The sequence below is a fragment of the Microtus oregoni genome, unplaced genomic scaffold (genome assembly GCF_018167655.1).
Source record: "Microtus oregoni isolate MIOR12 unplaced genomic scaffold, Mior012 000005F_ref0000423, whole genome shotgun sequence".
Taxonomy (NCBI): Eukaryota; Metazoa; Chordata; class Mammalia; order Rodentia; family Cricetidae; genus Microtus; species Microtus oregoni.
Window position 1 is genome coordinate 47,629,266 of NW_024543064.1, and position 17,628 is coordinate 47,646,893.

Sequence of the window (17,628 nt, forward strand, 5' to 3'; positions counted from 1 at the left end):
TTTATCCACTCAATATGATCAAGACGGCTATAATAAAGGGGCGAAGTAGGACTCCTCATTGTGCCGGCTGTCAAACAAAAGGTGTTGACAATGTGCTAGACTCAGGACCAGCAGATAGCTCAGCGGGGAAAGGTACTTACTGCTCCACGCTGGTAAAGACAGGAAGCAGAGCTGTCCTCTGACCTCCACATTCACATACACAATAATTAACAAAACTTACTTTCTGTTAGCACTAGAGAGACAACTCAGCAATGAAAAGCACTTGCTGCTCTTCCAGAGGACCAGAGTTCAGTTCCCAGGACCCACACAAAGCGACTCACAACCTTCTGGAACTCTAGCTCCAGGCCTCCAGCACCTACAGTCGCACGCATGTGTGTGCATGCAGACACACACCGACACACAATTAAAAATAAACTTTAAAAAAGCGTGCTAGAATCTCCCTTGTGGTAAATGACAGATGTCCTCTACAGCCCCGGAGGGATGGAAAGTGCCAAGACTTTATAGCTCAGCTTTTCCGTCTTCTGTCGGCTCTCCTGACATCCACTCTGTTCTCCACCAATACATTCTGCAACTTGTGCCCCAGGAAGGAGAAAGATTCTTTTCCCTAAAATACAACTGCTATGGCTTCTTTAGTTTTTACATTTGTATTACATTTATTTATTTATTCTGCGTGTGTGCACATGAGCACAATTTCTTCCCTTCCACCATGTGGGTCCAGGCTTAAGAGCAAACACCTTTACCCACTGATCCACCCGCGCAGCCTGTCTTCTGTGTTGTACCCAGATGAGATGCTCACTCTGGGGAGGGCACTACTGTGCAGAGATGGGCTGAGGTCCAGTTACTGCCTGATTTGAACCAATTCCTCAGGTAGAGGGGAAGGATTGGGTTCTTTGCTTTTGTCACTTCCGTAAGGTCAACACAAAGGAAGCTCATCCACACTACAGTGAGGGAGGGCTGGGTCTTCAGAGGGAAAGCTGGTGCTGCTTAGACCAGCAAGAGGGAGTCTGCTTAGGCCACAGCATCCTGATCTCAGCAAGAAACAGTACATTTAAAAGCTAGGGACTGTACAAGGCCTGGAAGAAGGGGTCTATTGGGAAGAGGAAGGGGCCAGTGGAAGGGCCAAGCAGGGAAGGATGGTGGGCATTTGGTTCAATGACTACATACTAATAAAAATGAAAAGTAAAGAAATGGAGATTTTTTTATTTTAAGAGACAACCTCCAAAGGATTACAGAAATCCTGTGGCTTGCCACCACGGGAGATGCCACTCCTGGTTAGGTGGTCCTGAGATGTGTAAGACAGCAGACTGAGCACACCACAAAAAACAAGAAGCAGCATTCCCAAGGCGTCGGGTTCAGCTCCTGCCTCCAGATCCCGCCTTGAGTTCCTGCCCTGGCTTCCCTTGATGATGAGTAATAAACTAGAAACTGAAATAACCCTTTTGGTCATGGTTTTCAATCACAGTACTAGGAAGTCAACTGAGTCAGCCCTTAATGTGATATTTTAAAATAAAGAAATGGATACCCAAACTCATCCATAAGTAGAGAATTTCAAACACATGGTTAATAATTAAACACGATCGTGTATAACAGTTAAGTACGCAGTTCCAGTTCAGGTTATATAATATAGTCTTTCCTGATGAAAAACATATAAAAACTTTGATCAGTAAATTGAAAACAAAATATAGCCAGGCAGTGGTGGCACATGCCTCTAATCCCAGCACTGGAAAGGCAGAGGCAGATGGATTTTTTTTTTTTTTTTTGGACAGAGAAACCCTGTCCAAAAAAAAAAAAAAAAAGAAAGAAAGAAAGAAAGAAAAGAAGAATGAGGAGGAGGAAGAAGAGGAGAAAGAAAAGAAAAAATATAGTCACTAGGAAAGAAAACAAAATTGTTAAAAAAAATCATACTGAACATATTCATAAAAATACAAAAATTATCTATTGGACTTTCTTTTCAATTATTTTTTTTTTGAAGTTAACACTTAAGCCTATTTTACTTCCTTATGTAACACTGGCCAGTGTTAGCTATGAACATGAACAGAATATGGACAAAGCTAATACAGTACTGAGGATGAGGGGACTCACGGTGAGCATGGGGGTAGGACAAAGAACATGCTCCAACATACAGGATGAGGGGGCTCGCAGTGAACATGGAGGCGGGTCAAAGAACATGCTCCAACATACAGGATGAGGGGGCTCGCGGTGAACATGGAGGCGGGTCAAAGAACATGTTCCAACATACTTTACACGTAATCTAACACTGATCTGTTTAGATTTCAAACCTGTGTATCAGAGCTATTTAAACATTTTATGATACACAGTACTAGAGAAAAGATTGATGCCAGGACAAGTCAGGAAACCTTTGCTTAACCACTGACCGGCGGCAGCTCTGTTTTGACTCTTAGGTGAATCTCCAGTTCAGGGAGGAAAAAAAAAGTGGCATATGAATTGAGCTTGGTGTAAGAATTTAAATTTTACTTCACTGAGACATCTTAGCTTACACCATTTTTTTTTTTTTGCTAGTTTATGCTTGCTAGTTTTACAGAAATCCTGAGACTAGGAGTAGTCATAAGTTTATAACAGAGAAAGAAATATGCCCCCCATCCCCAAACAATCACAGATGTAAGCCTCCAAAAGCCTTCTGTCATCGTAGATCCGAGGTAGGACTAAAATAGTTCCTAAGACCCTCGGGTTTATTTTCCACCTCTTTTGGGAACACAAATGCAAAAGATAACAACGAAGCAGGAACAGGCAGAACTGACTTGAATTTGCATTAAGTATTTTTAGACTTCATGCAGGGAAATGTTAGAACAGAAATAGTTGCCATTCTACAGAGGAAATCCAGACACTTCTCCATCTTCTGCTAGGTTGTCATCAGAGTCTATACTCATCTAATTTGTTTTGTAGAAATGCCATCTGCCTCTCCCAAGCCCCCTCTCACTGAGCTCCATGGAGACCTTTGCTACTCATGAGCAGAAAGCCTGCCTCCCCATCGTAGAGGTCCTTCAGGTAGCGACACAAAACACCACCTGCCAGGAGAGCAGGCACTGTGTTCCCACCTATGTTATGAAGTTGTGGGCTCGTGTTTATTGTTTCTACATAAAGTCTACCAACGGTAATGAGGTAAGCTTTTGTCATAATCTATGACTCACAGAGAACATGTACTGTCACTAGCCAGTCCTCTTACAACTCTGCGTATTGATCACAAAAGGAATTTCGTAAATCAGCCCTATTGGGATTTATGGAATTCCTTCTGTGGTCCTATCTACCAGGGCAGCTCACCACATTTAGTGTTCATAGTCAAATACCTATAGATGGAATGTGCAAGCATCTGTACAAGTAAGAAACCTAAAGAATAGTAAATTGTTATGTGTTTTTGATAGAAAAAACAAATGCATGTGCATACATGTGCACAAGAAAGGAGAGAAAGATAACGTCCTGGGGGACATAGCTCAGTTGGCAGAGTGCTCTTTGCATTCATGAAGCCTTGGGAGACGGGGACACATGCACACGCACACACACGCACGCGCACACACACTATTTTGCTGAGTGTGTGATGCACACCTGAAATCTCAGCACGTGGTAGGTAGAGGAAAGAGGATCAGGAATTCAAGGCCTGCCTGGGATACGTGAGATGCTGTCTCAAAAAAAGAAAGGAGAGAAACTGAGGGAAAAACAGAGAGGAAATGGAGTGTGGGGGTGAAACATGAATGAAAATGAATGAGTATGAACCCCAGGTAAATCCTCCAAATTCTCCCGCTCTCCTACAATAAGCCTTTAACGTTCACAGTGAGAAAATAAAAGTTAAAACGGTCCAGTCTTTCTAATCAAGAAGCAACAGTTAATCTGGATTAAAGACACCAAGCAGCTTAACTTTAAACTCCGCACAAGCCATTGAGGAACAAATCCTGCCATACTTGGTTTGGCAGAAGGCTGCAAGACTCTCCCGGCGCTGTATCAACCTCCGTTTCTCTGCGGCCTTAGCAAGCGGAGCAAAGTTGTTTCATACAAACTTGGTCAAGTGCTCCTGCAGCAGAACTCTCCCAGCTTTCCCTTGACCCCGCCCCCGTGGCAATTCAAGTTCCCAACACCCTACGAGGGACCCCTTCCTTCTCGAGAGAGCCTCCGGAAGCCAGACCCCTAAATCTGAGCTCCCCCAGCTCTCCTCCACGCGCCTTCACCTACAACAGCCGCGGTGGGCTGGAGGGAATACAAAGTCCCGGCCAGACGTGGCGGCACCCGCCCCGGATTCCCCTGTCCTTGCACGAGTGGCTCCGCCTTTCCCAGCCTCAGTTTCCCTCACTGGCTGCAGAAGGGTTTTGTCGAGGCAAAGGGTCCTGGGCTGGGTGCGCATACCTTCCTCCTCTCCTGCTTCTCTCCGGCACCGGGACCAGCGTGGACTCCTCTGGGTTGCAGTGACCCAACCCCGGCCCCAGCCCGTACCCCTACCTGGGAGCTGCTGTCCTGGGGCAGGTTTTTCACCAGGATTTTCCGCCGGTTGCTCAGCTCCCTCCGCATCCGCTGCAGCCGCGCGGCTACCTCCTGGGGGTGCAGCGCGGCCACCTCTCCCGGGCGCAGCGCGGGCTCCGCGGCCTCCCCCGCCGTCCCAGCAGAGGGTCCGGATCCCAGGCCCGCGCCCCCCGCGCTGCCTCCCCTCGCCGCCATCTTCCCGGCGCCCCGCTGCAGACTCGGCGAGGCCGGAGCGAAGCGGGAGAGAAAGCGGAGAGGCCGCGCGGGGGCGAGGCGGGCCGGACGCGGAGCAAGGGCGCGCGGGCGGGGGAGGCGCCGCAGCCGCCGACGCGGGGAGGGGGGGGCGGAGCCCGGAGACACGCCCATCCCAGACACGCCCCCGATGCTCCGCCCCTACCCCATGCCACCTGCTTGAGCTAGAATGTGGTGGCGGGACTCGAACCCCTAACGAACTCTGCCCTGGCTCCCCGTGTTTGGTCTCGCGCTCCAAATTCGGGGGCCCCTAGGCACCACTATGCAACCTGGAGAACTCCCGGCCTCAATTCTAATATATCAAGATGTGTGTTATTTGGCAAAGTTTAAGTCATCAACGAACAAAAAAGCAAAAAAAGAGGTTTATCTAAGAAGAAAAGATTCTGGGGAAAGATGTAGTATATTTGGTAAGATCTGAGCATAAATTTCCTAATTGTGTGTAAGAAATCATTGTCTTTCATTGGTCCCTATGCCCCCTACGATGGACAACCTGGCAGGTTGTGTTTGTAACACATATTGAAGCAGAAGCAAAGACTGGGAGAGTTATGGCAGAGAGCAGGAGAGCAAGCTCCTTGGTTATATGAAACTTGGAAGGAGGAGTGTAGAGATATACCTAGTCAGGGAGATCTACCAATCCAATAGCCTTCGACTGGCTCCAGCCGGAATGACCATTAGTAAACGGGAGCATGGACCTGAAGGGTGCCCCATGAAAACGCACTCAAAAATAGCCTGCATACCACCAGCCTGCAATGCATTAAAGAGAAATGCTTTCAACATAACCAACGTATATGAATAAGGGGTTTTAACTCTCATTAAGGGCCTGGAGAGATGATTCAGGCCTTATAGGAACTTATAGCTCTTGCAGAGGCCTACAGTACCTCTCCCAGTACTCAAGTCAGGTGACTCACAACCACCTGTCACTCCAGCTCCTGGATCTGATGCGCTTTTCTGGCTTATACACATGCGCGCACACACACACACACACAGGATCATGAATTCAGTACTTACCATGGGCCACCCACATATGTCTAAGTATGTTACAGTATTTCACTTAAAAATACAAATAGGCGGCCGGGCGGTGGTGGTGCACACCTTTAATCCCAGCACTCAGGAGGCAGAGGCAGGTGGATCTCTGTGAGATCGAGGCCAGCCTGGTCTACAAGAGCTAGTTCCAGGACAGCTAAGACTGTTACACAGAGAAACTCTGTCTCAAAAGGCAAACAAACAGTTCCAATTAGGCAAGGTTTACTTTTTTTCACATAACACATGAAGAAATGGAATCTAGTCTGATTAGGCTCAATGTTCTATTTTTTTTCTTTTTTCTTTTTTTTGGTTTTTCGAGACAGGGTTTCTCTGTGGCTTTGGAGCCTGTCCTGGAACTAGCTCTGTAGACCAGGCTGGTCTCGAACTCACAGAGATCCGCCTGCCTCTGCCTCCCGAGTGCTGGGATTAAAGACGTGCGCCACCACCGCCCGGCTCCTCAATGTTCTAAATAATAAAAGTCATCTGTAATCACTCTACTCCCAGATTATGGTTTCTAGTCCTCAAACTGTTCTCAAATACTTATTATCATTAAAATTATTCAGGGCAGTACCCCAGTATTTACGCAGCCCTATTCCCATAGACAAACCCAGGGTGAAGAACCGATAGCCTATTGCAGTCTGCACGTACAGAGGAATATTTTCCCGCCATCAAAGGAAGGCAACTACTGCCAAAAGGTAGGTGAACCTCCAAGTCACTAAGTAAGGAAAACTAAAGACAATGGCTACATACTGCATGATTCCATTCATAGAAGCAACGGGGAAATCCAGAGCAAAACCCAGAGTTGGGTAGACAGGAGCTGAGAAGAGTACTGGACAGTACTGCCCCACAGTAATGCGAGAATTCTCAAATGTCTTTAGTATGGGGATTCAACGGGAAATACACGAATACAAGACAAGGTGGAAACGACCGTGGGTCCAGCTGCCAGGTTCCGCCGTTCTGCTCAGGGGAGATGTGAACAACCACAAGGCTTGCTTCTGCTCCGACATGCCAAATAGGGGTGAGAGAGACCCTTCCTCTTCCTCAGGAGAGATCACATCTGCACATAGAAGTCACACCCTAAGACCGGTACCCCGGAACTATCCGCAGAATGAATTCCCACAACACCACAGGCTCACACATCCCTTTGAAGCAATGTTTTGGGGCTAGAGAGAGGAGGCCAGTTCTGTGAATGTACTCAGTATTGCCTCAGTTCGCTTTTAACTGGTTAATAATGTGAAGCTCACCTTATAAACACTTTGCTTCTTTTCCTGTTGCTGTGACTATAAAATACTCTGACAAAAGCAATTTAAGGGAGAAGAGGTTTGTTTCAGTCCACGGTTCAAGGACAGGATCCACCCTAGCAGAGCAGTCAGTGTGGTAGAAGCTTGAAGCAGCCAATGACACTGCATCCACAATCAGGAGCAGAAAGCAGTGATTGCATGCTGCTTAGCTCTTTCTCACTTACACACTCCAGGATCCCAGTCAGGGAGTAGCTATGCCCACTGGAGAAGGGTGTAGACAGAAGTTTCTGTTCTGCCTCATCCCGCAGCTGTTCAGTCCCAAAGTAACACACAGAGATTTATAAATTATAAACTGTTTGGCCTACTAGCTCAGGCTTATTACTAACTACTCTTACAACTTAAATCAACCCATAATTCTTGTCTTTGATTAACCACATGGCTTGGTACTTTTTCTCAGTAAGGTATTCTCATCTTGCTTCTTCTGCATCTGGCTGGTGACTGCATCTCTGTCTTTCCTCTTCCCAGAATTCTCTTAGTCTGGTTGCCAGGCCTATACTTCCTGCCTGGCTACTGGCCGATCAGTGTTTTGTTAAACCAATATGAGTGACAAATCTTTACAGTGGACAAGAACATGATCCCACAGCATTTCCCCTTTTTTCTTTCCAAAACAAAAACCCTGAATCTAATCTCCTTTGTTTAGCTTTTTTTTTTCTGACTATTAGCCATAACAACTTGCCACCAACATGCTAAACAAAGACAAACATCCATAATCCATCTTTGGGAATGTGGGCATAGTTTTCTAGGCTACTTCCTGCTGACTGGGGGCACTGATAATCTTATGGGGACCCAACGAAAATTTATGATTATGGTCAAGTCCTCACTGGAGTATTCTGTGAGACTGGATCATCTCAGGCAGCAGTCTTGAGGCTGTTCTGGATGTAGAACTCAGAGGACACTGCAACAGATCTGGACCATCCACTCCTATCAAAGATTTTTCATGGGGGTCTTCTTTGATCAAACCTTATTTTCTTAACCCAGAATGAATCCACAGCATCTCATTTCCTATTGAAACAAAAGAAGAACATACTTTTTGACTTATATTTTGAAGTCAAGATATTTTTAAAATATATAGGTTGGTTTAATCGAGCAGCATTTATAATCAAATGTCTTTTAGCAGCTGTTGCTCCTTCCTCAAAATTCAAACAAGTCAAAGACAATACAATAACATACTATATCCAGATTGTCTGTTATTTTCCATCTTTATGTGGATATATTTTTACTCTATTTCTTTTTTTAATCTTTGATTTTTTTTAGACAGGGTTTCTCTGTGTATCTTTTTGACTTTCCTTGAACTTACTCTGTAGACCAGGTTGGCCTTGAACTCATAGAGATTCAGCTGCCTCCCTATCAAGTATTGAGATTGAAGGTGTGTGCCACCACACTTGACTACTCTATTTCTTTTTCTTAAGGACTTTCTCTATCCTTTTTCTTTTCTCTCCCAAGCCTATGTATATATTTAAACATACTGTAAACTGTTTGGAATTTTTCTTTTAATTTGAATCTGTCTTTACTGTATATCTCTATCTTTCTCTGATCATATGCATCTTTAATCTGCTAAGTGATATGGCTAGGATTAAAGCTGCAGCTTTGGCAGATAGTTCCTCCCCACTCCTTGGCTTCCTGAGAGCCTAGCTTCATGGCAGAGGTACTGACTGAGTCGCGTTTTATTGTCACAACTCTGTGGCGTTTCTAGGTCCATGTCACCACCAAGAAGCATGCCACTAACTGCTCCTAAATGCCATTTAAGTGTTTGGTGGCAGAGCCCCTTTAAAGAGTTGCAAGGTTTTTGCTGTTAACTTTGAGTCAGGAAGCCTCTCTTAAAGGAGCTGAGCCTCTGCTTGCCGCCAGCACACAGAGCCTACCAGAGTAAAGATGGTCACCAAGAAGCTACGCTTGACTCTGTTCTTGTTTGTCTAGAATCCTTTTAAAAAAAAAAATGCATGCTTTATGTGGAAATTCTTGCCAAACGTTTGGGCGCCATTATGTAAACGGAGACAAAGTTTTCATTTCCTGGCTGCCCAGACCCAAATAATCATGCAGAAACTATATTAATTACAACACTGTTTAGTCAATGGTTTAGATGACTCCTAGCTAACTCTTACATCTTAAACTAATCCATTTCGATTCATCTATGTGTCGCCATGAGGCTGCAGCTTACTGGTTATGTTCTGGCATCTTTCTCCTTCAACAGCTACATGGCATCTCCCCGACATCACCCATTCTCTCTTTCTATTTCTATTCAGATTTCCTGCCTGGCTTTACTCTTCTAAGCCATCGGCCAAAATAGCTCTATTCATTAACCAATAAAAGCAACACATATATAGAAAGACACCCCATGTCAGAAGGGTGGGCTGGTTACTAATTTTTAGTAATTTTGTCAACTTGACACAAACTAGAGTCATCTGGAAAGAGGGAACCTCAACTGAGGAATTGCCTCCATCAGACTGGCCTGTAGGCAATTCAGTGAGAACTCTTCTTGATGAATGACTGACGTGGGAAGGCACAACACACTGTTGGTAGTACCAGCCTTGGGCAGGTGAGCTGAGCAAGTCATGGAGTGCAAGTCAGTAAGTAGTGTTCCTCTGTGGTTCTGCTTAGTTCCTGCCTCCAGGCTCCTGCCCTGACTTCCTGTCAGGATAGACTGTAAGCTACAAGATGAAATAAGCCCTTTTTTTTCCTCCAAAGACTCTTTGGTCAAGATGTTCATCACAACAACAGAAAGCAAATTAAGACATAGTTTTCCCACCTTCCTTTACAGAATCAGGATAAACCTCAGAGGAATGTTGTGGTGGTTTGAATGAAAATGGCCCCCGTAGGCTCATAGGGAGTGGCATGCTTATGAGGTGTGACTTTGTTAGAGAAGGTCTGGTCTTCTTAGAGGAAGTGTCACTGTGGGTGGTCTTCGAGGATTAGGTGCTCCAACAAGGCTGGTGTCTTTCTCTCTTCCTGCTGCCTGTAGATCCAGATGTAGAACTCTTAGCTACAACTCCAATACCATGTCATGGCACCATGCTTCCCACCATGAAGATAATGTACTAAAACTCTGAACTGTAAGCCAGCCTAATTACATGTTTTCCTTTATAAGAGTCGCCATGGTCATGATGTCTCTTCACAGCAATAGAACAGTATCCATCCAGCACATATACCTACAGGCTAACCTAATTTATATAATCCCTCGTAAGTATGCTTGGAAGCTTGTCTTCTAGGTATCTCAGGTCCTGCCAAGTTGGCAACACCAACCACAGTCTATCCTATGAAATCTTTTCTTTCCCAATATTTTAAAAATTATTATCGTTTGGGTCTGTATATTGCTCTATGATGAAAATGACTATATGTACTTCACTAATTTTGATATAGTAGACTTTTTAATCTACTGCAGTCTGCACTGCTTTAATATCCTTGTGTCTATATTCAGAGGCCTTTGCTTTTTCAGAGACCGAAGGATAGAAGTGACTTCTGGCCTAGGAGCAAGCATAGTTTAAAGACATGGAATTGTAACTCAGAAGTGTTTTCTTCAATTTCTCCCATCACGAGCCCTGCAAGAAAGTGCTTCTCTCTCAGCTCACACCCACAGTGTTCCGATGTCAAAACCATCTCACTTTTATTTTAAACTTTATTCCTTTGATTTAAATTTCATGCATCTTTAACTTAAATGGAGGCTGGTTTCCTAGAACCGAGGGACTTTGAAAGGGATATTCTTCAAAGTGGGCAAGAACCAGGAATAGCCTCAGTGAGCACTGTATCCAGACTCCTTCATTAAGGTTCAGAACATATATTTATCCAAATGAATACCGTCTCCTTGACAAACATCTGTTAAAGGCCGGTTATGTTCCAGACAATAGATATATAAATGCATTGGGAATACAGAAAAAAAAAAAACACAATAAACGTCCTGATAGATAAGGACCAGGTCTCACTAGGAGAGAATTATGTAATGATCATAATTAATTGTAATTAATAAGTATGCAAACAGACCTTCAGGGACAGCCCTAGGAAGCAGGGAGCTGACCCAACTTCAACAGACACTGCATATGCTCGAAGCCTTTTCCCAACAGCAGGTTCAAACCCTGCAGCAAATTATTCTTAGTGAAATGTTTGAAGTCAAGTCTGTTGAATGAATCAGGTCTCTCTGCTCTCTGACACACACACACACACACACACACACACACACACACACACACACCTGTGATGACAGTTGTCCAGGTTTCAGATCATCAATCCTTTCTTGTTACTTTTCCTCTACTGTTTTTAGAGAATTTGGAAAAAAAATAACAGTGCCCTGATTAAACTTTTAAAAATTGAATTGATTGTCCTTGCCACATGAGAGAGAGAGAGAGAGAGAGAGAGAGAGAAAGAGAGATGAAAGCTACAAGGATTTGCGAATTCTAGTCTTTATGATTCCAAAGAGGTCCTTTCATTGCAGGTTTTTAAACCGACTCTAAATTGTAGCTTCTATAGAAAAAAAACAAGGAACACTCTAATCTCAACTCACCATGGGGTGTAATTACAAGCTGCAACGGACTTACCAATATCCATGGGCCATTATCATGATCTACATAATTACCTTGCTCTTAAAATATGAACCATGCGTTCACCTTAGCCCTTTAAAAAAAATACATGGATGGTTGCGCTGCAATTCTTGCAGAGGTGTAATAAGCCTTACTACTCCTAATAAAAACAGCCTCTTGTATTCAAACATTGTAATTATACATTATGATAATAGGATTAAAATAAGTTAAGTAGGGCTGGGGAAGTACTTAGTTGGTGGAGGACTTGTTTAGCATGCGGAAGCCCTGTGTTTCGATCCTCAGTTCTGCATAAACCAGGTATGGAGGTGCACACCTTTAACCACATAGCTCAGGAAGAGAATCAAAGGCTGACATTTTTCTTGGCTACATCGTGCATTTGAGGCCATTGTGGTACAAATGTGACTGCCAGGAAAAAGGAAAGAGACCAGAAAAGAGAAAGGGGGAAAAGTTAAAGTGTGTTAATTATAGGAGCATTACATTTGACTAGCCCACAGTATATAACAGGTGTCCTCAATGTACCAGACATAGCACAGGGCACTGGGTTTGAGTGTTATTCAGAAGTGGATCTTTCCCTAGAATAATTACATCTCAGGAATTTCGAGCTCTGCTTGGTTAACGCTGTTAATAAAGTGCTCCATAACTTGGGTATGGCTTGATTCTGACTTGAGAATACCCTGAGAAGTCGGGTCTTGACAGACAAGCGGTTTTGTGCGTGAGGTGAGTCCCAAGACAGAGCACACAGGCATGGGTAGCATCAGGAGCATCAAAGTGTAGTGGGCATGATTCCATTTTTGGGGTGGCATCAGTGCCAAGTCCAAAGGGAACAGGAAGGCAGAGACTTTTCAGTAGAGAAATGGCCCCGTAAATTTAGCTTGTTGGAAAACAACTCTGAAAACAATGGAGGAAGTTCGTGCCTCCTGTGTTAGGAACCTTGTGAGGTGCGGTGAAAACGTTTCACTGGAGTTCCTACCGGGAGGAATAAGGACAAGAGAGCCACAGATCCATACACTTTATGTAGGTTAGCCGAGCCTTTCTTCTCTCTCTCTTTAATATGATGCTGTTTGAACCCTCTAACTGACCTGCCTGCCATAGAGCTGAAATGGACCGTTTTACCAGTGAGAACGCCGGACAGGGAAGGTTGGGTACATTGTCAGGGACGCAGCGGGGGAGCCATCAGGCCCCAGTGTAAAATTTATACTCTACTTTTATACTCTGATATAATAATAGTGTAAAGCAGTAGCCACAGGAAGGGTTGGATTTGTGAGAGTTTCCTGAGATGGGTAGAATAGAGCTAAGTTCTACAGAAGCAAGAGCGCAGGATCCAGAGTCCGCTGACCTCAGGGCAATTTTGGGTGACTGGAAGAACTGCTCAAAACATGAGAAACAGCCAGATGTGGTTAGTCCAGGCCTGTCATCCCAGCATTTGGGAGGCGGAGGCAGGACAAATCAGAAATATTAGTCTGGCCTAAGCTACACAGAGACTCTGTCTTAAAAAAAAAGCATGAGAGATTTTTTTTTAAAGAAAAATCAAACATCTATTTCATTGTGTGTGTGTGTGTTTGAATGCTACAGAAGGCATGTGGAGGTCAGAGGACAGCTTGCGGGAGTCAGTTCTCTCCTACATGTGGGTCTCAGGCACGGAACTTACGTGGTCAAGCTTGGCACCAAGTGCCTTTACCTACTGAGCAATCACGGACTGTGAGGTGATAGTTTAATGTGTCTCTAGACACAGAAGTATGTTATTTAAGGCTATTGGGAAGATTTGCTGAGGTCACACACACAAATACACTTAGTGGAGGGTTCGGCCCGAGGGCTGTATCAGTGTTAATAATGCTAAGGAATGCTTCTTTTTTTTTTAATTTTTTAATTTATTTATTTATTAAAGATTTCTGTCTCTTCCCAGCCACCGCCTCCCATTTCCCTCCCCCTCCCCTAATTAAGTCCCCCCCCCCAGCCCGAAAAGCAATCAGGGTTCCCTGTCCTGTGGGAAGTCCAAGGAACCCCACACCTCCATTCAGGTCTAGTAAGTTGAGCATCCAAACTGCCTAGGCTCCCACAAAGCCAGTACGTGCAGTAGGATCAGAAACCCAGTGCCATTGTTCTTGAGTTCTCAGTAGTCCTCATTGTCCGTTATGTTCAGAGAGTCCGGTTTTATCCCAGGCTTTTCCAGACCCAGGCCAGCTGGTCTTGGTGAGTTAAGGAATGCTTCTTATTCTTCACTCCTGGTACTATGTTCAGTTGCCAGCAGAGAGAATGGTATTCCTAATCTAATGTGAGACGGGGGGAGGATGCTACAAGCGAAAGAGGCATCCGTTCAGGTGGGAAAGACTAGCGACTCAACTCCAGCAGCCGAATTTCACGCCACACAGGGCACACGGGATAAGTACTTACAGAAGACAGTCGTATCCAAAGATCATGGAGGCTGCACGTACAGATTAAAAGAGAAGTCCAAGAACCTCACCAAATAAGTCAAGGTCCCCGATAAAAAGGAAGCGCGAAGTGTTTGGTTGGCTCTGTGTTCGGACTTCTGTGCTTTGTGGGCCTAGCTCCTGGGACAGAGCAGGTGAAAATGGGGAAACACCAGGCAAAAGTAATTGGACAACATCATGCCTTCCCAGGAGCTGGCGTAGGGAAGCAGTGATCTCCAGCCTTGCTCCTAACTCAGCTCCTCCTGGGTTTCTAAGTCTTTATAGATTTGGTCTCGGCTGTTCTTGGCATCCATCTTGCATCACCAACTGAACCAGCCTCTGGGTCGTGGAGCTCTGTCCTCCTGATATGACACACCCCTGTTTCCCACAGTCAGAGAGCCTGTGATTGCCTGCAGGAGACCCTCACAAGGCTGGGCTCAGTGATATTTTTTTTGTGGAAGGGAAGAGGTCTCACAGGTTTGTGAGACCCCACCTCTTTCCCAAGATACATAACTGATTAAGTATCGATACAATTGGTACAGTTGCTGGGGGCGGGGATTCTAAAGAGGTGTCACACTTGAAGGTTGGCAGTCTTCCTGTAGGTAACCCCTCACGCATGCTTCTATAAATAACACCCATTAAACTGCTCCATTCACCGAACTGGATTCGGTACCACAGGCCTCAGCCCTGTCTATCCGAGGGGAATAGAAATCGCCTCCCCAGGAAACCTAGCCGCAGCATCAGCACTTGCTGTTCTCACATCCCACGTCAGTTCAGCTATGACAATGAATAGGGAAATAAATTTAAATACTCAGGGAAAGATGAAAGATTGGACACGAGCTAGGAGAAAGGGGCTTCAGAGAAAAATCAATGAGGCAAAGTCTGTCTACATGTTGGCCATTGTCTTCCTTGAGACACACCCCCAGAGTGTAGGGTGTGTGTGTGTGTGTGTGTGTGTGTGTGTGTGTGTGAGAGAGAGAGAGAGAGAGAGAGAGAGAGAGAGAGGAAAGGGAGAGGGAGAGGGATTCTTGTTGGGCTGGCCTTGACTTCTGAATTCTTTACCAAGGCTGGGACTACAGGTGTGTGTCACTATGACTGGCAGCCCTGATCACTTTTAAATAGCATATCTCCTCCTTCAGACATGTTCATGCCAATCATGTCATTAAACCAGCTATCTACACCCATACACTCAAAAATAAAGGCGAAATGTACACATGCCTTTGCCTTATATTTGTTATTGATGCACAATAACTACACACACACACAATAACTATATACACACACGGGACATAATATGATGAATTGGTACCTGTAAACGTTACATAAGAATTAAATCATACTGATACTCTGTGGTGAAGATACTATTTTGAAGTATGCAATGCATTATTGCTAGGTAGTCACTCCACAGTGCATCAGAATACTGAAGTCTATACATCCTGTCTAATTGAGTGTCCTTGCTTATTACCCATGACGCTTCTTGGCCGGCTCCCCTTCCATTGTGCATTCGGCCCTGAAACCTTGGCTTCTTTTCTTTCCGCTTCTGTACTTATATCTGCTTGTGGAAATGTTTCTCGGATCTCTGTCCAAGAGACCATGCTCTATGAAGTGTTGCTGGCTAGCAACCTCTGACGGGCAGCTATCCTCCAGATCAGCACTTTCACACTCAGGCTGTTCCCTCCCCACCCCACCCCCTCTGTTCTCAGAATTGCCTGAATGCAGTGCAGAGGAGATTTCTGCCAGGCACAACCTTCCTCTAATGGGCAGCCTTTGCCAATCGCCTAGCCAAGACATTCCCAGAGTGCCACTGCAGCCTGAGCTCTTCCTACATCCTCCTCTCTTCTCCTCTCCCCTCCTTCCCTTCCCCTTCCCTCTCCTATCCCCTCCCGTCCCTCCCTCCCCAGTCCCCTCTGCTCTCCCCCATCTTTTCTTCTGATCTGGTTCATGGTATCCCTCCCTCTTCCTCTCATTTTCATCTTTGCCTTCACTCAGAATTTCTCCATAACTTTTTTTACACGTTTGGGTTTCATATCGACTACTCGGAGGCTAAAAACTGACACAGTAAGGAAACAGAAACAACAAAAGCAAAACAAAATAAAACAAAAAAAACACGGGAAAAATGAAAAGAGGCAGTAAAACTAGATGTGAAGCCTGTTCATCAGATTCCACAGTGGAGAAGAGGTCCCTGGCATGAGGTCTGACACACTGTTGCTGACGATTTAACTGCTGGGAACTGAACAAAAGAAGAAGGGAAGGGAAGGGAGGGGAGAGGAGGGGAGGTACGATGTAGAAGAGTCTTGTTATACTGAGCTATTTGGAGAGAGTGACTGCTATTGCAGAGGATTGGGGTTCGGATCCCAGCACCTACATGGTGACTCACAACTCTCAGATGCCTTCTTCTGACCTCTGTATGCTCCTGCACACATAGAGTACACATAAATGCACACGCGCATGTACACATACACATAAAAAAGCAGACAACATGTTCCTTTAGGGGTTATAGAGGTGGCTGAGTGCTTAAGTGTTTTTGCTGGTCTTCCAGAGGGCTCAAGTCTGGTACCCAGCACCCACATCTGCAGTTTGCAACCACCTGTAACTTCAGCACCTGTGAGCTGCCATGTGCTTGCTGGATGCAAAGCCCTCGTCTGTCCTCTGTGGGAACACACACACACACAAACACAAACACACACACAAACACACACACACGGCATACACTCACATGGACATATACACATAAGTAAAAAAAGTAAGTAAAATATTTTTTAAAAAGGAATAACTAAATTGGCTTATTTTAAAGTTCTTGCCTTTTTAAGATGGTTTGTGTATATACGCATGCGTTATATAACAGTGTACATGTGTATGGGCGTGTTTGTACACACGCATGTGGAGCCCAGATGTTGATGTTGGGAGTCTTCCTCAAATATTTTCTAGCTTGTGTTTTGAGACAGGGTCTCTCACTGATAATGGCACTCACTGATTTGACAAGATCGACTGGTCAGGAAGCTCCAAGAAGTCCCATCTCCACCTCTCCAAAGCTGGGGTTAGGAACACACGCTGCCACGGCTCACTTTCCACAAGGCTGTGGTGGTCAAAGCTCCGGTCCTCACGCTTGCAGGGCCAATGCTTAACCTCCTGAACAATCAATCTCCTAGGCCCCTATTTTTATTTTTCAAGGATTTGTTTGTTTGTTTGTTTATTATGAATAAGTCTACCACACACATGCTACAACTGGTCCTTGAGAAGGCTATAAATGGGCACTGGATCTCTTGGAATTGAATGTGAGGCAGGTGTGAACTGCCATGTGGATGCTGGGTACCAACCCCAGGTCCTCTGCAAGAGCAGCAAGTGTTCTTAACTGCTGGCCCATCTCTCCAGCTCCTATTTTTACTTTTATTTTGTTTTCAGTTCTGGGGACCAAACTTACGTTAGACAAGTGCCCTGCCTCTGAGTCATGTCCCCATTTTCACGTCAGAGTTCTACAAGGTTTTACAGAAGGATGGGAAAGAGGAATCAGGTGAAGCAATAAGAAACAAAGTGTGAGACAGAGAGAGCCTATTTGTCTTGAAGCATCTTCTGGGGCTACAGGATTTACCCTGGTTGGAAGGATGCTGTCACCTTCTCCCTTGGAACTGGGTTAAATCAACTGTATCG

The 17,628-nt window shown here is 45.0% G+C and overlaps 1 protein-coding gene across 4 annotated transcripts in view; it reads right to left on the minus strand.

Annotated features, from left to right (window-relative positions):
• Positions 1–4,793, minus strand: part of Raver2 (ribonucleoprotein, PTB binding 2) — a 79,107-nt gene extending 74,314 nt beyond the window's left edge. For all 4 annotated transcript variants that reach the window (XR_005974379.1, XM_041652829.1, XM_041652828.1 and 1 more), the window contains exon 1: positions 4,447–4,793. Coding sequence is in view for 3 of the 4 variants with exons in the window: in XM_041652829.1 (XP_041508763.1) it covers positions 4,447–4,662 (216 nt within the window). In the remaining variant the exon portion in view is untranslated. The remainder of the gene's footprint in view (positions 1–4,446) is intronic.
• Between the last annotated feature and the right edge of the window lie 12,835 nt (positions 4,794–17,628).